General features: G+C 36.1%; 2 protein-coding genes across 4 annotated transcripts; both read right to left on the bottom strand.

Annotated features, from left to right (window-relative positions):
- Positions 1-619: 619 nt before the first annotated feature.
- LOC127424141 (solute carrier family 2, facilitated glucose transporter member 6-like) lies at positions 620-6,366 on the bottom strand. Of its 3 annotated transcripts, none has more exons than XM_051669068.1 (11): positions 6,301-6,366; positions 5,972-6,125; positions 4,801-5,007; positions 4,591-4,690; positions 4,237-4,448; positions 3,556-3,705; positions 3,357-3,465; positions 2,904-3,077; positions 2,458-2,603; positions 1,983-2,183; positions 620-944 (listed from the first exon to the last, which is right to left on the bottom strand). In XM_051669068.1, exons 1-10 carry the CDS (start codon positions 6,357-6,359, stop codon positions 2,022-2,024), a joined length of 1,473 nt encoding a protein of 490 aa, XP_051525028.1. In that variant the 5' UTR covers positions 6,360-6,366; the 3' UTR covers positions 620-944; positions 1,983-2,021. The 3 variants fall into 3 exon arrangements, with proteins under 3 accessions (XP_051525028.1, XP_051525029.1, XP_051525027.1); XM_051669069.1 differs by having other exon boundaries at positions 2,004-2,183; XM_051669067.1 differs by having other exon boundaries at positions 620-2,183.
- A 1,795-nt stretch (positions 6,367-8,161) lies between these two features.
- Positions 8,162-21,569, bottom strand: LOC127424146 (major histocompatibility complex class I-related gene protein-like). The gene is made up of 7 exons (XM_051669083.1): positions 21,290-21,569; positions 17,055-17,315; positions 16,462-16,746; positions 9,191-9,475; positions 8,893-9,021; positions 8,698-8,739; positions 8,162-8,528 (listed from the first exon to the last, which is right to left on the bottom strand). The coding sequence occupies exons 1-7, from the start codon at positions 21,336-21,338 to the stop codon at positions 8,506-8,508; spliced, it is 1,074 nt and encodes a 357-aa protein (XP_051525043.1). The 5' UTR covers positions 21,339-21,569; the 3' UTR covers positions 8,162-8,505.
- Between the last annotated feature and the right edge of the window lie 822 nt (positions 21,570-22,391).

The raw sequence follows: 22,391 nt of genomic DNA, 5'->3' as shown, positions 1-22,391 counted from the left end.
GTGGTTTGATTGATCAGATTGCTATCCATTTCAGTTGAATCTTGGAAGGCATTTACACTTGGTCTTTCCATGATCTGATACTGTACTGTAGCTGTCCGTAGTAACTTAAAACCCATGAAGTGTAAATACCCTCTTAGATATATGGACAACAAATGAAAAAACTATTGTGCTAATCTTTCAGTGATATTTCTATGTCTGTTTGTTACAGTCCAAATCTTGAGAGATTTTCATTTATTATTTCTCATTAATGTCATTGGTTTCACCTTAATTTCAGATCTGGAAGAATCTGACCTGGGATTGTTTACTCAATCTACAGTTATCAGTGTGGCAGTGTTATCGTGTGTGGCTGTTCTCATCATAACTGCATTTATCATATGGAGGTAGAGACATGCTGTTTGTATATGTTCTGTAAAAAGAAAATAAAAGTGTATTTTTCTAGAAAATCAACCTGCTCCTGCTTTATCTGATACTGACATAGAGCAGAAAAGAAACAAATAAATATTCAATTCTCATCAAAACTTGATAATAAAGATAATTCAGAGTTCACCATATGCATTTAATTGTAGGTTATGATGCTTTATTTATTATGTGTAACTTCTTAATTCTTGTTTAGGGCCAGGTTCCAAGGACTCACAGAGTGATTACTCCACTACTCCAAGTGATTGTTCAGTGAATTCATATTTTAATTTATTTAATAAGTAATGAAATAAAATATCGCTTGTGGATTGTTTACTTCAATTTTCCAAAACCATTTACAGTATTTCAACCACACATTTACAAATATAATTTAAAGTATTTGTTTTCTCTTTTTCAGCTTCAGTTCAAGATGTAACATAAAAAATGAGCCAACTGTATTGCCCCACATTCTAATTTATTATACACTGTATTTTGTCTTTTAATATTTTATTATCTCTGGATGGCTGATTGGATTCTCTGTTGAGACACTGTAAACAATTGCAGAAAGAAGAACACTCATCAAACTGAATTATGTAATGGAGAATGCATCCCTATATGACAGCGATGAGACAAGAGGGTGCACCCAGCAACAAAATGTATACAATCTGTTGACACAGTGACAAGGAATTACTTTCTTTCATTGGCCATCAGATTGTACCAAAATTCCATTAGATTAATGCACAAACAATCTAATCATGTTTCTAACAGTATTTATGTGGTATTTACTCATTTCACTACAATGCTGACTGTGAATTTCTCTCTTTCTCTCTCTCTCTCTCTCTCTCTCTGTATGTGTGTGTGTGTGTGCGTGCGTGCATGTGTGTTTGTGTTTTCTGCTAAAATTATTGGTGTGCTTCTTAGTCTTAAAGAATTTGTTTTATTCTACTATTTTTTATTCTCATTACTTTCTTTTGTTTGCCTTGTTAGTCCCACTGACTAAAATAAAGGAAGTCTGTTATTGTGATTAATTTTCTCACAGGGATCAATAAAGTACTCTTTATTCTAAAATAACTTTTAGAATAAAGAATGCCTCCATTAGATGCCACCTAAGGAAACATAAATGTACTCCCATGTTTTGCAAGTCAGACTCAAGTATCAATAATGTCAATTACTTAAGTCATGTCTCAAGTTACAGGGGTACACAGTAATGTATAAATTATGCTATTTTTATGATAACTTTATTATCCTGCACTAAAGATTACTGAAAGCTTGTGCTAGTTAAATAATACGCATATAGCATATTTCACAAATCAATTAATAAACATAAAAAATTCCTTAACCCCAAGCTACTTGTTGCTTGCTGCAGAACAATATTAAAATATTCATGTGCTAGTATAAAAAGGAATTAAGCATTTATCATATTGTCTACTGTCCAGATATACATATTTTAATATGCCAGGACAGATGTTGAATTGTAAAAGGTGTATTACTGCAGCATTGTGTGACATGCGACCTTTAGCAGGGGTGAGATGACATATACTACATATACTGTACATGCTGCAAAAATTATACAAATATTAACTTACAAACATAAAGTAAATAATTACTTTAGTTATTCGATAACTCTAGGCTTCATTAATGGTGAAGGAACGACCAGTCCTGAAATAGTTTTCTATTTCCTCTAGAGTTCGGCCCTTTGTTTCTGGCACGCATTTTGCAGTGAAAATGATAGCCACCACACAGACGATACAGAAGAACAGAAAAGGAACATACAATCCATAGTCCACCTGTTTGGAAAAACATACTATCAATTGAAATGCAAAAACCATCATTAGTTTTGCATTTGGAAAGACTGCACATTTATACCATTCTTTGTACGTGGCTAAGACAATTGTCCTGTGCATTCTTATTTTTTGTCATTATGTTTTGTTGGAAATGTTATGGAAACATCTTAAATCTTACAACATACCAACACTCAATCTGATTAAAATGTCAAATTCCTGTATGCATAATAAAGAACAGTATTATGAAATGTTACTGAAACTGAAAGAAGTAACTCACCACCACTTGCATAAAGAGTTGCGTGAGTGCAAAGGAAGTGATACAGCTAACAACAACAGACAGGCCAGACACCACACCACGTGCACCCAGGGGTAAAATCTCTGACATCATCAGCCATGCAATTGGACCCCAACCCACAGCATATCCTGTGTGGAATTGTATACTATTATCTTCTACATACTATACTATTACTTACACAGAACAAATTGTTTAAATGGAATATGAAGGCATGTCTGATAACATGTACTGCAGTGTACATACATGATATCACATCTTTGAAATGTCTGAGTTTAAAAATGAACTAGAAACAGGTTGTGATTCTGAAAGTAAAGTACAAAGTTCAGTCCAAGTTTCGTTACAGTCAGCAAAGCTGGACTCCTGAATCTAACAAAATGAGATCAAACTCTGTACTGTACAAGAACAAACTTAGGCTAAAGAAGCCTCACCAAATATGATGACCATAGTGCTGATGAGAGGAATAAGTGTAATGGGGTCAAAGACAGAAGCTCCATATGCCCCCTTCAGAAAGTCCACTGGGACACTAGTGAGGTTCACAGTGAGGCAGGGTGTTTTGTGGGTGTACATGGTTATTGAAAGCATGGACAAATACATCAGAAATCCTGTAAAGCAGAGTACAATTTCAAATTGTTCTCAAATTAATATCAAAACATGTGACTATAATCATCTTACTGTTCATCGTGAAGGTTACTTGATGTATGAGAAATACATTTCAATTTTTCAAATAAAAATCAATTTTTCGCATTTATGGTTAGTAAATGCTGAAAATGAAATAATGAAATATGACTATGGCATGGAAAAGGGGATGATATGGTGGGAAATAGCATGCATAGTGTACAACATTATTGAATTTGAAGCAAAAGTTATCATTCTAAACACACCTGATGTGAAGAGTAGAGCTTTCCTGCCTGCTTTATCCATCAAACTGGCTGCAATACTGACGGAGAACAATCTTACTAACCCCACCAATGCAGCACTGTATTTAGGATCCTGGAGGTCAAGACAACAAATTCTTGAAATATTTGGTTCTGTGGGTTTGCCATGTGAACAAATAACTATTTTCTGTGTGGCATACTGTACCAGTGAAATGGCCATTTTCTGAAAAATTGGCTCCAGATACACCAGTATGGGTGATACGCCAGTGATCTGCTGGAAGAATCCCAAGAAGATGGATATCAGGATTGGCTTGTAGTAGAAAGGATTTCTCAGTTCATGCCATTGAAATCCAACCTGTTAAACATGTCAGTCATTTGTCAGATTGCATCAGCAGTTAGATCCCATTAGTGGTCAACCACAATAAAGCCAATGTCCAAGAAGAAATATTTTAATTGTTTTAGAATTAAACACCTTTTTGGTGATTTTAAGAGTTAAAGCACTCAATATTTTTCTAGTCATATCAGTGGCCTAATAAAAGATGCATGGAGTTGGGCTGCATTATGGGGCTGGCCAGCTGAATACTACTCACTTTATCTCAGTATGCCCACTATTATCAGATACTTTTGGAATAAATTAATCTTGGTTGACTGCAAATAGCGGATTTATTAAATGGCTGTGGTAACCAAAACTATTGCTTTTAGCTTAATGATGCTAAATCCACACCACTAGTTGTCAGAATAAATCCAAGATACAGTGTAAACAAAGTGTAAACAGCAAAAACAAAACATTACTTGCACCTCTGCATGTTTTTCCTCACTTAATGCTGTATACTTAAGATAATTATGTTTTTCATTTGATCTGCAATATACAGTAATCAGCATTTACCTGAGATTGAATACTGTGCTCAATCTGATTAAGTTCATTCAAGTAGTCCGAGTTAGGACCTCTGAGCCATTTTAGTGCTTGATGTGCTTCTTCTTTTTTTTCGTGTGTGATGAGGTAACGTGGGGAGCTGGGCATGAAGCAAAGGAGGACAAGCATGACCACAACTGGAACTTCCCCAACCACAGCCAGCCACCTCCACGGCAAAACTAAGCCTTGAGGAAAATGAACAGGACAGTTGTACTGTACATGTGAAATACATATGTGGGAGCATCTTCAATTTTGTAGACGTTTTTGTCAATTTCAGTGACATATTTTTTCCCAAATCTTTGTTAATTTCTGACCCTGCTTGCTTACCAAGAACATATAGGGCCAGACTTCCAAAGACAGATGTGATTTGAGGACAGGAGCCCAGAGCGCCTCTCACAGATGGGTGTGATATCTCAGAAACATAAACCTGAATCAGGAGCAAAATTCAAATGAGAGCTAATATCAATGTGCTCAAAACTAGTTGAATTAACACCAGTTGTCAAGTGAGCAGAGAGCTTGGTTGTACTCATAACTTACAGGAATGGAGCTAACAGTTATTCCGCCTGCAATGCCAGTCAGAAATCTGCCCAGTAATAACATCCAGACTTCTTGTGCTGCACCCATCACGAGGAGACCGACAGCAGATGGCACAGCTGACATCATGATGCTTAGTTTTCTTCCAACTCTGTCAATCAGCAACATGGCACTTAAACCCCCTAGAGCTGCTCCAAGGCTAAATATTGACTGGAAGGGGGGAAAGAAGATGTAGAAATCCATTCTAGTATACTTATCATGTTCAACAGTCCCACTTAAAGGTATAGTTCACCCAAAAATTTTAATTCTCTCATGATTTACTCCTGGCATCCCAAATGTATGATTTTCTTTCTTTTGCAGAACAGAAATTAAGAATAAAAGAATAGAAGTGGGGCAGTGGTGGCTCAGTGGTCAAGGCTCTGGGTTACTGCTCAGAAGGTTGGGGGTTCAAGCCCCAGCACTGCCAAGATGCCACTGTTGGGCCCTTGAGCAAGGCCCTTGACCCTATCTGCTCCAGGGGCACTGTATCATGGCTGACCCTGCACTCTGACCCCAGCTTAGCTGGGATATGTGGAAAAAAAAGAATTTCACTGTATATGTGCAAATGTAGAACATGTGATAAATAAATACAGTTATAATTATTATTATTATTATAGGTCCTCACAATGCAAGTGAATGGGTGCCAAAATTTTGAAGCTCCAAAATCCACATAAAGGGAGAAAAAAGTAATCCATACAACTCCAGTGGATAAATCCATATCTTCAGACACAATATGATAGGTTTGGGTGAGAAATTAAGGCATTTTTATCATAAATCCTTCTCTTTGCCCAGTACATTGTATGGACCTACAGAGCTGAGAAATTCCACTAAAAATCGGTTCAGTAGATGAAAGAAAGTCATACATATCTGGGATGGCATGAGGGTGAGTAAATAATGAGAGAATTTTCTTTTCTGGGTGAACTAACCCTTTAAGTAGATTAATAAATGCTGTAAATGTGTTGTTCATTGTTAGCTCATGTTAACTAATATTGTTAACTAATGTTAACAAATGGAACCTTATTGTAAAGTGTTACCAAGTTTCCTAATATGAACAGTTTCCTAGTAGTTGCAACATTATGAATTTATTTCTTAATATCTCTCACTTGCATCTTTCTATCACATCAACTGTACTTACACCAAACCAAGATGTCTGGTGGGTGTCCATTTTCAGTCGGGGGTCATTACTTGTGCTAAGTTGAGGAATCACAGGGGAGGGGTACACCATAGCATACCCAAGATTGAAATTGCCCAGAACAGCAGAAAACACAGCAAGGTAAAGCCATCTATTCCTAAGAAAATGAAGTACAAACATTTTCATTGTCCATATTTACCAAATTGAAATGCAAAATTTAGATATTGAAATAAAATTGTCATACTAATAAGAACTATTGCCACAAAATAAATTAGACTGAAACGGAAAACTGAAAAACAAGAATAAGATTAAACAAATAGCGAGTATGTCACCTTATTTGCACCTGCTCCTCAGAGATCAATGGAGTGGTTTCATCCACACTGGGTGCCATTCGTCCTTTGCTGTCTGCAACAAACTGGGGCACTTAATGAGAGAATGGTTATTATAGCTGAAGTAAAAGAAAGTAAAAACCAAGCGTGACGGCATAATTTTCAGTCCTGTGATATGTTAACAAAGACAGACCACAAAGTATATCTCTGAAACCCAGTTTGTTCCCAGAACACCCAGTCGAGGAATTGACTGAGTTTTGCTTAAGCTCAAGTGTAATGCAACCTGATTGAAATGTCAAGTCAAGTCATTTTTATTTGAAAAGTGCTTTTCACAATAGGCCTTCACATCATTTCAAGGCAGCTTAACAGAAAATTAAAATGGACAAAAATGACTTTTTAGTGTACTTGTTCACGTTTGTGGTATACATTACTACAATATGTATAACTATTACATCACTATTCTATTTTACATCTATGTTTGCAAATTAAATTGAGATACAATAGAAAAAAAATTATGTAAATTTGATGTAATTGTGAAAGTGAAGATAATAGCCCAGTCTCACTACCATGTTGCCACAATCAGCAGATTTAAACTTGATTCATTCCTATTCTACCACTTCTCTGTTGAGCATCATTCAAAAACTAACTATACTATTCTGTTCTCCTTTTAAGCCCTCTTCTACACATCTGTTTTACAATCATCTTCCCTAAAGTGCAGATTAATAACAATTCTATAAAAATTAAAAACTCTCCAGCATATAGAATGTTCAAATATTAAAGCATGCACTTGGGTTGCTGTTGTGGAGAAAACAGTGAGCTTTTTGCTATTATTTTATAGGACAGCAGATTGTTGACAGGAAAGTAAGGTTGAGACAAGAGAAGGGGGAGTGAGGTCCAGACATGACACAGGTCAGACTTAAACAAGCCATCAGCTCTTACAAGTCCTGAGCATGTGCACAGCCCACTGCACCACAGGCAAGGTTACAAACTTTAACCACTTTTGATACTACTGCTGTAATGACAAGGGACAACCTTCACCAATACAGCATCAGATTTGAGGTCCTGGACAGCTGGATGGTTTCAGATTGTTTTTGAATCAAATATATAAATTGTGAGTAGTCTCTTGGCATGACAATGATTTCAAGCTTGATTACACTTCCTGGTGCTATATGACGCTAGGAAGTGTAATCAAGCTTGAAATTGTTATCGACAAGTAGACTGCTGATGTCAAGTTTATAGTGAAAAAGGGAGTTAACTTTTTGTCTGTTTTCTGAAGACATGGATTAAACCACTGGAGTCTTATAAATTACTTTTATGGTGCCTTTATGTGCTTTTCAAGCTTAAAAGTTTTGGTCACCATTCAGTTGAATTGTGAGGACCGAAAGAGCTGAGATATTCTTCTAAAAATCTTCATTTGTGTTCTGCTGAAACAATTTAAGACACACATGGATGGCATGAGGGTGAGTAAATGATGAGTGAATTTTCATTTTTGGGTGAACTGTTCTTTTAAGGGTCACTTTTGGCTTTGCATGATGCTGCATGTATGTTGCTAGGTGCTAGCACAACACACATACACACACACACACACACACACAAAGATTACTTTTAAGTTTGAAAATCTGGGCCTGGAATATGGGTAAAATAATAAAATAAAAATAATTTAAGGCAAAAATAGATGAAAGCAAGTTTACAAAACAGTTTAATGTAATAGAATTTTATCTATACACTTTTCATATTAATGAAAAATAAACAATAATAAAATAAACCCATGGGTTATAAAAGTGCTGTAGTCAAAGAAACATTATGAAATATATATATATATATATATATATATATATATATATATATATATATATATATATATATTAATAAAAATTATTATGGTAAAACAGTAAAAAATTATGTTGAAAGGAGGAAATGTTTAAATAGTGTAAATACAGCAGTGACAGTGCTACATTAGACATTTATGACATCCATAAGTGAACAATCTGATAAAATTATTGTCTGCAATAGTCTACAGGCAACATCATGCACATAGCATGTCTGAAAACATCAAAAGGCCTATTTATAATATAATAATATTTTCTTTCTAGGATTTTAATCATATACACATCTTTGGATGGTTGTTATTGCAGCATTACAATACTGCTAGAAAAGCTGGAATGAGAAGGAGCAGTAATAGCAGGAGATCATTCATGGGCTCATCTTTCACTTTGCATCTTGCTCTGAAGCTGAAAAAGAAGAAAATCCTTTTAATTTCTTGATAGTACAAAGATCAATTTTATCATAATATATCTTGATGTATCTCGTAGGTGAGTGGAGAAATGAAAAACAATCTTAAACTTATATTGTATGGTCTACAAATTGTCTGTTATTTCTGTTAAAATATAGAGTACTCACTTGTTGTTAGTGAATATTCACTCTGAAGTGATGTACTGGAGCCTAATCCAGAATAAAAGATACACAGTTAAACCATAAAGGTAAGTTTTGAAATACTTTTTTATCTGTATCACTCTATTTTTATTTTTTTGCACCAGATGTACTGAACAGAACTAGGCTGCTTTTCTCAAAAATGTATACTTATAGAAAATTTACCAGCAGCAGTCCTCTTCCACCATTTGATGAGTGCAGTTATGATGAGAACAGCCACACACAGTAACACCATCACACTGATAACTATAGACAGTGAGGATGATCCCATGTCCAATTTTTCCAGATCAGAATCTGTTGTGAATGCAAAGAAATCAACAAGAAAACAAATGTGTAAGTGTGCAGATTTGAACTGTTAAAACTATAATAAAGTGTTTTCTATCCTGTTCCTAAAAAGACCAGTGTAATGTATCTTAAGGGTGTTTTGTTTTAATGGTTGGTTGCTTTTTCTTTTCTTTTTTACCAAACGTAATGTGCAGCTTGTTGTCCAGGTGGATTGCCGTGCAGTTGTAGTTATGCCCTTTATTTAGTTCCTCCACACTGATCATCAGACTCTTCCTCATCTGGTAAGTTCCATCTCCATTAGGGAGAATCTCTCCTCCTGTGAACTTGTGATCATCCACATATTGACCATCTCTGAACATGGTCAGGTTAATGTGACGGGGGTAAAAACCAGTTGCCATGCAGGTGATTTGTACCTCATGAGAGTCTGTAAGTGTCTTCTTAAAGAGTCTGACTCTGGGTTTCACTTTAGAAAGAAATGTTCGAAAAAATGCACTGTGTTATTGTGACAAAACTGTTGGCATCAGCCGTGTGACCTACTTTCTTCAGTGAAATACAGAAGGAGATTTTTAGCAGTATGTCCTGGGTTCTCTTTTCTATATTCATATATGCTGCATCAAGATGAATCATCCCAGGTATGATGTCAATGATTCATATGGTTCTCTCGTGTGATGTAAATGAGCATGATGTGACAATTGGTTGTTAAAAGCTCTGTGGAGGCGCTACATGGCAAGCCATATTATCATTTAAAACTCTGGAGTCCCTGGATGCATAAATTAGGAATATGTGTTATCATTTGAAAGCATAGAATCTGAACTTTCTAGAGAACCCCATCACTTTGCATTTAGTTACACAAAATAATCAAATAAGGCCTGAAAAACTTTGTGTTGCAAATTGGCCCCACCTCGAGATTATGTTGTAGAAATTTTTTAATTAATATAAAAGTCGTTCACATAACACTTAAATAGACAAGTCATATATCAAATGAAAGCTCCCATTCTAAGGTGACTGTACAGTTTATTTTGTTACCATACAATATAATAATACCACAGTTTTAATTATTTTCAAAAATATCACAAAAGGAAATTTAATTTCGGTAAGGCATAAAATGCAAATGTCACTTTTCTGTGCCTTCAACTGATCTGTAAGCCAGAAATAGCCTCAAACTTTATATCAAATCCTACCTTGGGTTATTAGCTTTGAAATGAGTTAAAGAAATTATTTGTTGAGTTGTTTGTTAGCTTGCTGAATAATGTTGTGTCAAAATTTTTAGAACAAAATATGAAGTCCGGTAGAAAAAGTATGAGAAACAAATCATCAGCAAAATAGGTTCCCATCTATAGAAGACTAAATGTTACACTTCATTATAAAGCTGGGATGCTCTGCTTTTCAATGACACCTGAGCTTCGGTAACACTTTATAATAATGGTCCATCATTTATAGGTAATTATGCAGGAATTAATCCAGGACAAATGAGTAGTACTACATTAATACTTCAGTTACTACTATTAACTGATATGGAAACACGATTAACTAATCAGTAAGTAATAGCGAACTGATGACTGAGGTAGTTACCTGTTAGGTAATCAGTAATTACTGAATTTGATTTGCCTAACTGAGAACTATTAACTAACAATGGCTAATTTAAAATAACTACTAATTATTTACTAATCCGAACATTTGCCTAAAATGTGAATGATTATGTTTTTATTCTAAACAAGATCACGAAATGCGCCTTCAGATAAACATGCGCCTCACGTGTGTTCTTTGCAGGAATTAATTTTTTAACATAACAGCTCTCTAAATCAAGGCTACAGTGTCTAGTAGAGTACCATAGTCAGCTAAACTTACAGAAATATAGGGATTTATGTGCCCAACCTGTGTATTCCTTGGGATATCTCTTCTGTTCATTACAAATTATTAACTTCAGCATGTTAGATATTGCTGGGGGCCTTTATTAATCATTTTGGTAACCCATAAGTAATGAGTCAAGTGTTACCACATTATTGTGACCATTATTTTAAAGTGGTATTGCATAATTAATGAGATCTTACCATTTCCTTCCTTTGTAGTTAAAGGTTATCTGGAACATTTTTATAATGTGAAAACACATTATAAACCATTAAGAGTAACTGAGGTGTAATTTGTCAGTTAGTAATGAATACTCAAGTGTTTGTTCCTACATTTTTTCCATTTAATCAAACAGATAGTTAACAAATATTCAGACATTAAAAAAATAAATAAAATAAAATAAATAAAAAATCTGGCATTAAATTATGAATCATTGAAATAATTGAACATAATTGCATACTTAACTAAACACAGTCTTTTCGCAAACCTTTGGCAGGATAATGCTTTTAATGTCTGGTGCTCACGGTTACTACATGTTTTTAAAAGTCTTATATCTTAACAAAGTAGAATAATAAATCAAGATACATATTAAAATTATGTGTCTAAAGGACAAGTACGTTGATCTCCACAAGACTTCAACAGAAAACCAGAGAAAACCATCGTGCAGCTATGAGTACCTGTGTACTTCTGCCCTAGACAGTTCACTCAGTAAATACGTACAGTTTTTTTTACAGTTACGTCACTTTAAAATAATGTTCCAAATCATAAGTAATTATTTCATGTTTATGTGGTAACACTTGACTCATTACTTATGGGTTACCAGTATTATTTAAAAAGACCTTCAGCAATAGGCTATCTAACATGCTGAATTTAATAATTTGTAATGAACAGAAGTCAAGTCATTTTTATTTGTATAGTGCCTTTCACAACACACATCGTTTCAAAGCAGCTTTACAGAAGATCAGGCATTAACAGAAGATAAAACTGTAATATCTATAATGTCTTTAGAGTCATCATTGTGTAGTTTGATAAAATACGATTGTGAATTGTGTTTAAAAATAAGTAATTAAATAATAATTGTGTTTATAACCCCAGTAAGCAAGCCGAAGGCGACTGTGGCAAGGAACACAAAACTCCATAAGAGATTGGTTAATGGAGAAAAATAACCTTGGGAGAAACTAGACTCACTGTGGGGGCCAATTCCCCTCTGGCTAATATCATGAATATAATGCCAATATTACTTATGTATAGTGCAAGTCATGGTTTAAAATTATTAAACTAAGTAAGTGTTAAGGGTCAGTGTTCAAAACAGAGATTTTGTATGAACTATAAGATTAATGACTAATGTCTTTTAAGTCCATCCTGGATTAACTGCAGAAGTTCACATAGATGAAATTGTCCTTGTTAGTTGGCTGATGAAGGGTTTTGTTGACAATTAATTGATAGTCTATGTATTCCATTTCAAGAGTGTAGTCCATCATTAGACCGAGGTGATGCAGGCAGAGATCAGTTAGGTGCTTCGCAGTTCAACCTGGCCAGTAATTTCGGTGAGGTCTATCCTAAGTCCAAGGTTCAGGCAATGGCATATGAGGTATCCCATGTCTTATGGTTGGAGTTGGCATCAGTTCATCCTCTGAAGTCCATCGTAATAGACCGAAGTGATGTTTGGCTGGCACCGGCTGCTATTAGTCATCATCACACAGCGACATGTAGCAGTGGAGTCCAACATGAAGCAGGAATGGAGCTGGATCCAGCTGGATCTAGTGACCTCAGGATAGGAGTCCCAAGGTTGAGACAGGGAAACAAATAGAATAATATTAGCATAGATGCAATTCAATTTATTGTAGAGTTATAGATCATGATCACGGTTTCTGGTTCTGGCAGACCTAACTAAAGCAGCCTAATTGTGAGTTGAAGGATAAATTAGGTGTATGCCTGGCTAAATAGATGAGTCTTTAGTCTAGACTTAAACTGAGTGAGTGTGTCTGCATCTCGAACAGTGTTAGGGAGACTTTTCCATAGTTTAGGAGCCAAATATGAAAAGGATCTACCACCTTTTGTGGATTTTGATATTCTAGGAACTATTAACAGGCCAGAATTTTGCGATCGTAATGAACGTGATGGAATATAGTGTGGTAGAAGGTCACTTAATTATTGCGGAGCTAGACCATTCAAAGCTTTGTACATAGTTAACAGAATTTTAAAATTAATACAAAATTTAACAGGTAGCCAATGTAACGATGATAAAATGGGGCTAATATGATCATATTTCTTGGTTCTCGTCAGCACTCTGGCTGCTGCATTTTGAACCAATTGAAGTTTATTTATTGATCTTGCTGGACATCCTCCCAGTAATTCATTAAATAATCTAGTCTTGAGGTCATGAATGCATTAATTAGTTTTTCGGCATCAGCAACAGAGAGCATGTGTCATAATTTAGCAATATTTCTTAGGTGGAAGAATGCTGTTCTACAAACATTTGATTTTCAAAGGACAGATTGGTATCAAATATAACACCTAAGTTCTTCACTGTTGAAGATGATGTAACAGTACATCCATCAAGAGTCAAATGATATTATAGCGGCTTATTTTTAGAGGTTTTTGGTCTAACATTTTGTACCTCTCTTTTGTCGGAATTGAGTAGAAGGAACTTTCTGGCCATCCAAACTTTTATTTCATTGATACACTGCTAATTTGGAGAATTGTGAAATCTCATCAGGTTTTGAAGAAATATAAAGTTGAGTATCATCGGCATAACAGTGGAAACTTATTCCACAATTCCTTTGCTTCGTGACCTGGGCCCCAGTTAGTTAAATACTATCATTATTAAGACTATGAGCCAAATTACTAGAGAGGAGAGCGGCACCTTCCTTGGAGGGATGGAGTCCGTCTCTCTTTAGCAGGTCAGGTCTACCCCAAAAACTCTTCCAATTGTCTATAAATCCTATTCTATTCTCCAGACACCACTCAGACATCCAGCCATTCAGTGACACTAATCTACTATAAACCTCGTCACCACAACAAGCAGGGAGGGGGCCAGAGCATATTACAGTGTCTGACATTGTTTTTGCAAATTCACACACCTCTTTAACATTATCTCTAGAGATTTCCGACTGGCGAAGCCGGACATCATTAGTGCTGACATGAATAACAATTTTAGAATACCTACATTTAGCATTAGCCAGCAGTTGTAAATTTGATTTGATATCAGATGCTCTGGCACCCAAAACGCATTTAACAACAGTGGCTGGAGTCTCTATTTCCACGTTCTTTACAATAGAATCACCAATAACAAGGGCTCTTTCAACATGATTCTCAGTGGGTGCATCACTGAGTGGGAAAAATCGACTGGAAACCCTAACAGGAACGGGAGAGTGGTGTCGTTTTGCTGAGCGAGTATGCCACTGAGACGTCACCCAAATGCCCTGCTGCGGGGGCTCTACAGCTGGAACCAAAGTGTGTGTGTTGCTCTCTTTACTGCACACATCCGAAACAGTCTCTACTGGCTTCTCTTTCTCACTGACCTCCACTAGCGTTCGGATGCGTGTCTCTAACTCATTAAACTTCTCCGTCAGCCTGACTAATTCCTTACATTTATCACATGTGAATCCCTCACTGCTGATGGAAGAGGCTATTGTAAATATGTGATATGCAATGCAGGAAGAAATAACATGAGCGGATGCCATGACTTACCGCAGTTGTTTGTTGTTGTTGTTGTTGTTGGTTGTTCTTGAGCGGTGAGGGTTTGAGATCGATGTGAATCCCTCGCAAAATTGTTTGTTGGTATGGTTGTTCTTGATAAGCGGTGCTTTGAGATAGATGCAATAATCCGTGTAACACAGAGGAGAAAAATGGTTGCATGCAGTTTAATCACGATAAAAATAGAAAGCGGATTCACGTGCAAAATGCACGCAGTTGAATCGCGATAAGAAAATAATGCGGGGGCAAAACCTGATGCGTGCTGAAAAATGCCAGATGTTAATGATTAAAGGCTGAAAACAGATAGATAAGCGATGCTAAAAAAAAAAGCTAGCAGGCTACAAACACAGACTCGAGCTAGGCACCAGCAGCAACAGGTAAAATACACACAGATGAAACAGTAGAAAAGCGGATAAACCCGAAACACGCGGTAAAATGACAAAGGATAAAAAGATGAACGTATGAGAATAAGAATAAACAATGCTAAGCAGGCTACAAACACTCATGCAGTGTGCCTTCAGCAACAAGAACAGGAGAGATATCCCATGGAGTACACAGGTTGGGCACATACATCCCTATATTTCTGTAAAGTAGCTGACTATGATACTCTACCAGACACTGTGGCCATGATTTAGCAAGCTGTTACATTCATACATTAACTTCCACAAAGAACACACGTGAGGCACATGTTTCTCTGAAGGTGCATTTCATGATCTTGTTCACAATAAAAACATAATCATTCACATTTTAGACACATGTTAATGTTTTTATTAGTAATTAATTAGTAGTTATTTCAAATTAGCCATCGTTCTTTAATAGTTCTCAATGAGGCAATTAAAATTCAGTAATTATTGCTTAACTAACAGTGAACTACCTCAGTCATCAGTTCACTATTACTTACTGATTGGTTAATTGTGTTTACATAATAATTAATAGTAGTAACTGAAGTTATAATGTAGTACTACTCATTTGTCCTGCATTAATTCCTGCATAATAACCTATTAATGATGGACCTATTATAAAATGTTACCTGAGATTCTAGACAACTCAAAAGCCAAGATATTCAACAAAACATTGTGGAAGCTTTCAGCACTTCAAAAAAAGTCTTGAGTGCAGATGTAAGGGCTAAAATGCGTTAGAGCACCACTTACATTTCAGATCAGTATAATGTGATTGAAGTCGATAGAGGAAAAAAAAATTCTAGTACTTTCTGCCATCCAGTGGAATAAAATAAAATCTTTTGCTCAAAAATAGAGGACACAGAGCTGAAATGGCATGCTTTTAAACTTTAGACATAAAAAAATATAATATAATACTATATAATGTTTATCATAATATTGTAAACATATACGATGTTATTTATTAATTATTGCAATAATTTCTTAAAATTTAGAAGGTTATCTGTAAAATGAGACCATTTATTTTTATTAAATTAGTCCACTGTATGTGTGAACAGGGAGCTTTTACATTTGAGTGTGAAAAATTTCAGGCTTCAGCCCAAAAATCCTGCAGAGTGTTAATATATGGAAGTGTTAATGCAATTTGAGAGCTACAGTGGAAGGCAATTGTTTCAGTAAATAATGACTTATGTCTTGGTCTGTTCCTCACACACAACTGATTTATGGCTTCTGAAGACATAGAATATATAACAGAAGTCATATAGACAATTTTATTGTACTTTTTTTGTCACTTTTGTAGCTCAACATCATCCTCATCCATTTTTATTCTACACAAAAGAGCTCCCCTGACAATCTGCTAAACATCTCCTTTGGAGTTCCACAGAAGAAGGAACCCCGGACAGGTTTGGAACAACATGAGAGTGAATAAATGATGACATAATTTAAATTTGGGGATGAATTGTTGCTTAAACTATACTGTGGTTAATCCGGCTGGCTCACTTACCTTTTCGCATCACTACGCTCTTTTCTTTGTCCAGGTACTTCCGCAAAGTTTTCATGCATACAGGATGATAAATATTTTCATACAGAAACTTTATATGAAGCCATTCTGTCTGTCCCATTCCCTTTATTCTTATCCATGGCAAGTTAATTTGCATTGTCCTTTTGACCACATCAAAGGTAAACTGTTCTGTACTTTGTCCATTGAAAGCATCCCATGAAAGAAATAAGCCTGGCTGGTCATTGCTCAGCACTTCACATCCGACACGTTTCTGATAAACATGTAGACCTTCAGATGATAGAAAGAAAGTTAGAGGATGATTAGTCTTCACTGACATCCTTCAATGAATGAATGTAGACAAAATAACTTCTCATAACAGTATATACCAAAAGTCAATTATAGGTCATAGACAAATTCACAGATAACGATAAAGATGTGTTGTAAAAAATGAGAGTGCTGAATTTTATTTGTAAATAGGATATATGCCACAATATTTATTATTAAATGTTATTAAATATTAAATGCTATCAAATATTAATTATTATTATTATTATTATTATTATTGCTGGTAATACCAAAAATCAGCCTGCGCTTACCATCTGTGTGATTTAGATGGTCCTTAAGATAAAATGTGCGATATTTCATGAGGTCATATATATCACTAAATATGTCAGCATCAGAGTCATGTTGATCATCATCTTTGTACTTTGAAACATTTTGACTACGATAGACTGCTTTCCATGTGATTGAGTCATAGTACATCACTTGCACATCATCCAGCATCAGCACAACGATGAACTCAGGGAACTGTGTCTGTCCTGCCACATATGTTGCGAAAACCATCAGTGAGTGAGAGCCTGGGTACACAAGGATGCAACATTGTCATATGAGACAGTGATATTTTTTTCAAATGGCAGATACTGTACATATTTAACCTTGTCACTTACATATGTGTGCTTAAGTATTAATTATATATAGTGTAGGAATGCAAATGGGTCATTTACTGTAGGACATATACTGTTCAGAAAAATTTTATAGCCTTTTTGCAAGACTGAATGTCACTCTGTTTCACTGTTCCCAAGGCTATAATTTTTTTCTGAACAGTTTATGCAAAAATAAAATAAAAATTTGTCAGGTATACTGTAGCCTAAAATATGCTTCATGTGGGAACATCTAAATTAACTGGTGTTATTAAGTAAAAAAAAAAAAGATTTACTTTGACTAAAGCAAATTAGTTTACAAAAACAAAAGTAATTTTTTGGGGGTTAGATCAAGTTGTAAATTTGCTTTGTGTGGTAACACCAAATTTAACTGATTTTATATAACTCAAAAATATAAACATCACTTAATCAACCTTACATTAGGTTACACCAACACAACTCATTTTAAGGGTTAGATCAAGTAGAAATAGCCCCTTAAGGTAACAATTGCAGGTTACCATTTATTTTCTATGTAAAACTGGGTAGATTTGATTGGTAAAGTTCTTAGTGATGCAACTAATATTATACTGATCAACTACTATTAAGTCAGACTGAGTCTCCATTAAAACTAGAGCTAGTCAAGTCTACCTTTAGGGTGACAAGACCAAGGGCCGGGGTGGCTAAATGGGGGGATCAGGAGAATTCCCGGTGTGCTGGTTGAAAATGGTTTATTAATAAACTTTCTACAAGTGTCGCATACCAGTTGCCGACCGTCTGTGTTATCCAGTATTTAAGGGATCAGAATTGTGCTCCGTATTATAGTGAATGCAGTCTCTACCATATTTTATCGTCTCACATCCAAACAAATGACAGAGCGGGTTGCGAGAGACAAAAAACTGGCTGTTGCGCCATCACGGACACTTCACTTGAGAGCGTCTTTAAAATCACTGAATTAACCTGAATACAGTACTTTGGGTTATTGGTAACAATTGCAGGTTATCACTTTTTACATTGTAGATGAAGTCACCTTCAGACTCGAACAGATCCACGTGCAATGGAAGCCCTGTAAACAGAGCTATTACAGGGCAAAGAAGATGAATGGAAGGAGCAGCAACAATTCAGAAATTCAATTCAATTCTAAAATTTCCAAGGAGCTTTACTTCCTCAGCTTACATCCTTCCTATATTCAATTATTAGTGTCCATGTATATTTAGAGCAAAAGTTTAAGACTGTAGCTCAACTACGACAAAAACCTCAGGATCCGCTTTGCAAAGTGACATGCAATATATATGTTGGTACAGAGATACAATACAATAGAGAATGTTCAGATATATCTTAAAGTTGTTTCTCTGAGTGCTGGATTATCTTTCCAGATGTTGGTTCAGAGGTGCATACCATCAAACTGAGGAAATGCAGACAGAGTCGGCACCAGAATGAAATACGTTGGGGGGTTGGGGGTCATGTGGAATTTCAGAGGGGGCCACATTGAGAATGAACCCCCGACAAATGTCAATATCTTGCTGCTGTGCACGACAATCATCTGTATATTGGCTCCTCATCCTCGTCTCCTCTTCATCTCTGACAACCAAGGGCACTCTTGCCCGCACCACGCGTTGTGTAGTAGGCTACAGCACATGTTGTGTATGATTGCTGTTACCGTTATCACTTTTGGGAGTAAAGAGCAGTCCTCCCTTTGATTGGTGAATGTCCCTAAAGTGCAGCTTCCACGCATCTCATTATTTTGTGCTCCGCAATAACAGTGAACCTCGTTATATTCAATTAATGCTTGTCATTGGCAGGACCATACACAGGGCCTTCGCTATCTTAACTGATCTTGGAAACTTTCACCTCGACCAAAAGAGCAGTTTGTGAAAAATAAATATTACAAATGCACACCTCTCCAGCAAGGTAAATTACAAATGTTTATAAAGTTACGCACAAATATGATGAAGTTACACTGACAAGCAGCACTTTACTGTCACATTTCAGCACCTCGCACTCGGACAGCGACTCAAGAAACACTGAAAGCGCATCCTGGCGCATTTATGTTAAGTGCAGTTTTGGGAAACACCCGTTAAAAAATAACAAACGGTTGTAAAATTGCTCATAGAAAGCGCTCTTAAAACTAAGATCAAGATTTCGATATTGAGGCCTAGATCAGTCCAGAGCCCTTTGCAATACATTTTGGGAGTCATAATTAGCCTATCTATTCCTTCAGAGCAGTCAGTTCAGTTCACTAAATCATACCCACATATCAGACTAACCAGAAATAATGCTATGCAACTGCTATGACTTATAGTCCTACACATATTTTTCAATGTATTCCCACCATTACTTAAACACAAATTCCATGCATCCTGCCTTGAGGATCTCCGCAAATTCATTATAAAAGTTGTTCGCCTCTTTATCTATTGAAATCAGAAATTAGCCACAGGTGCCAGCATCATGATCTTTTCTTTCTGAGTGAAATGGTCTTTTAACTCATATTTTGGGCAGCCTTTGGACAACAGTTCCCTTTAGCTCTGAAGTTAAAGTATATAGTATAAAGAACTCAAGTTCAAACACACAATGATTTCTTTCTGTCATGGTGAGTCCGGTGGTTTTGTTCTAGTTTGTGATTACAAGTTCTCTCTGTTGGGTTCAGGTGTCGCTGGCTCGCGTAATCAGTGTTGCCATGGAAGCCTTGATTGTTTCCATGGTAACGCTGATCATTTCAGCCTACAAACACACCATCCTTCTCCATGCTGCAGTCGGTGCTGGGGTTCCTCCCCCATTTGAAGCATTACCAGCATTGCTGTGTTGTTAAATATCAGATCATTGTCTCCGCACTTGGATCTTTTGTCTCATCCTTCCTGACACTTTCTTGTTTTTAGGTGTAAGAAACTGAATGTCAGTGTATGAACACTGTATGCACTTGGGGCACATCTTATTTTGTGATTTGATTATCTTTTGATTATCTTTTGATTATCCCATTGTACTGTACGGCGCTTCTTTTAAAAAGACATTTTCATGGGCAGACAGTTAATTCTAAGCAGGGTAGTTTTATGTTTGAAATTCATTGTGTATTCATCTACGGTGCGTAAGGGACCAAATGAAAAGTCCACCCAATGCACTAAAACGCTGGTGGTTGAAATGTGGTTGAAGTGGGGGGACACAGTGGCCAAAAAAAGGGAGGGGGTGGGGGATAGCGCTGACACTGAATGCATAATTTTGGTTTATATAGCTGATGTTCTGCTGTGATTGCAGATAGCAAGCTAGAGTGTCTTCAACGTCACATGCCCCTCTAAAAATAGTTTGATCTTATCCTCTGCTGCACCATCTGAAAATGATTTGGTTAGTGCCTTATTAGGAAGTTAAAAGATAAAAAAAAAAAAAGAAAATCTGCTCACCACAAAACAAATTAATGAAAAGGCATTATAGTGGCACATAACCAAATGATTAAAAAGTTTATTAAACATGACAATGTAACAGACAGAGTTAGACCACATGGCAGGACATTACCTTTCTTAGTCATTGATTCACCACAAAAATAAAAAGACAAGAATGTATATAGTTGCTATTTATTAAAAATAAATCCACTTTGTTAAAACAAAAAGAATGCTGCATCAGTATCCTGTCTATAAACTGACAAAATTCAGATTAAATGCAATATGCTGAGATGTATTACAAAGGAAAGTGAAACATAATAAAGAAATGCGGAGGGAAAAAATGCAATACTTCGGTATATGTAGCGAAGTTTTTATTGTTAGTGAAGTTATTTGCAAGTTAAGTTTGGAAAACTTAACTTGCAAATTAGTTAAGTTCACTATAATTATTAGTTTAGTTCACTATAATATTAACTACATTTACTGTGGGCTACTGTACATATGTCATATGATCCCAAGAATAAGAATAGTAGTAAACTGACTTACCTGCTTTGACAGCTGTCAAACATAAAAATAGACACACAAGAATCTTCATGCTCTCAATAAATTGATCCCTTAACTTGTGAAAACAGGAGTTATGTATTTTCTGCAGTCTCCCCTGAGCATTGTTGCTGAGGGTTTCAGGATTTCTGACAACAAATCATAGAAGCTACTTGAGGTAATTCTGGCATCATTTGCTGGTTTTCCCGGTCTTTCCAGTCTTGGTTGACAAGATAAGATGTGTTGCAACTGTTGCCCACACAGACAAGACTATTGTTTCTGGTGGCATCAAATGTAATTTTATTGCTCTTTGAACTGCATTCCCTGTAACATCAAGAAATGACACCGTGAGATGAAATGTAGTACACAACACAATGCATACTGCATTTTCTATGCTAGCATATTACTTTGTTTACCTGTAACATCAAGAAATGACACCGTGAGATGAAATGTAGTACACAACACGATGCATACTGCTGAGTGTGTCTCTTCTACTTCCTCGTTTTTTATGGCAGATCGCAACAAAACTCGTGCATTACTACCACCTTCTGTGATCATGAACCAGAGACTCTAACCACTACCTCCCCTCTCCCCAACCTCCAGCCCAACAAAAATAAAATCACCGCTTCAGCCAGCGCTGCGTGTTCAGCTCCTCTAGCTTTCGCTCGTAACCCTTCCTAGACCAGAGGGAGTGGGGGGGGGGGGGGGGGGGGGATAAATAAATACATAAATACAAATAAATATTTACATATACATTCATACCCACACAGTCCTATATTTTTACTAGGGTTTTAATACTCTCACATCCTAATTACCTATATCCTACCAATTAGGCCTGTACACTCCAGAAACTTGAACAATACTGTTACTATATTCCCTCCTATCTTCAAATTTAAAAGATTTTTTAATGAAATATCTCGTTCCCCATTTCTCCTCATCTCCTCTACTAGAATTACTCTTTCCTCTGTGTATCTTCCACAATGCATAATGACATGTTCTACTGTTTCACTGATTCCACACCATTTACATAGCCCTGTTGGATGCTTGGATATGAATTGCATTGTCTTATTTAGCCCTGTATACCCCAGTCTGAGTCTTGATCAAATAT

This window comes from Myxocyprinus asiaticus, chromosome 33 (genome assembly GCF_019703515.2).
Source record: "Myxocyprinus asiaticus isolate MX2 ecotype Aquarium Trade chromosome 33, UBuf_Myxa_2, whole genome shotgun sequence".
Taxonomy (NCBI): domain Eukaryota; kingdom Metazoa; phylum Chordata; class Actinopteri; order Cypriniformes; family Catostomidae; genus Myxocyprinus; species Myxocyprinus asiaticus.
Note: the sequence above shows the minus strand (reverse complement) of the source record. Positions and strands in the feature narration are given on the sequence as shown.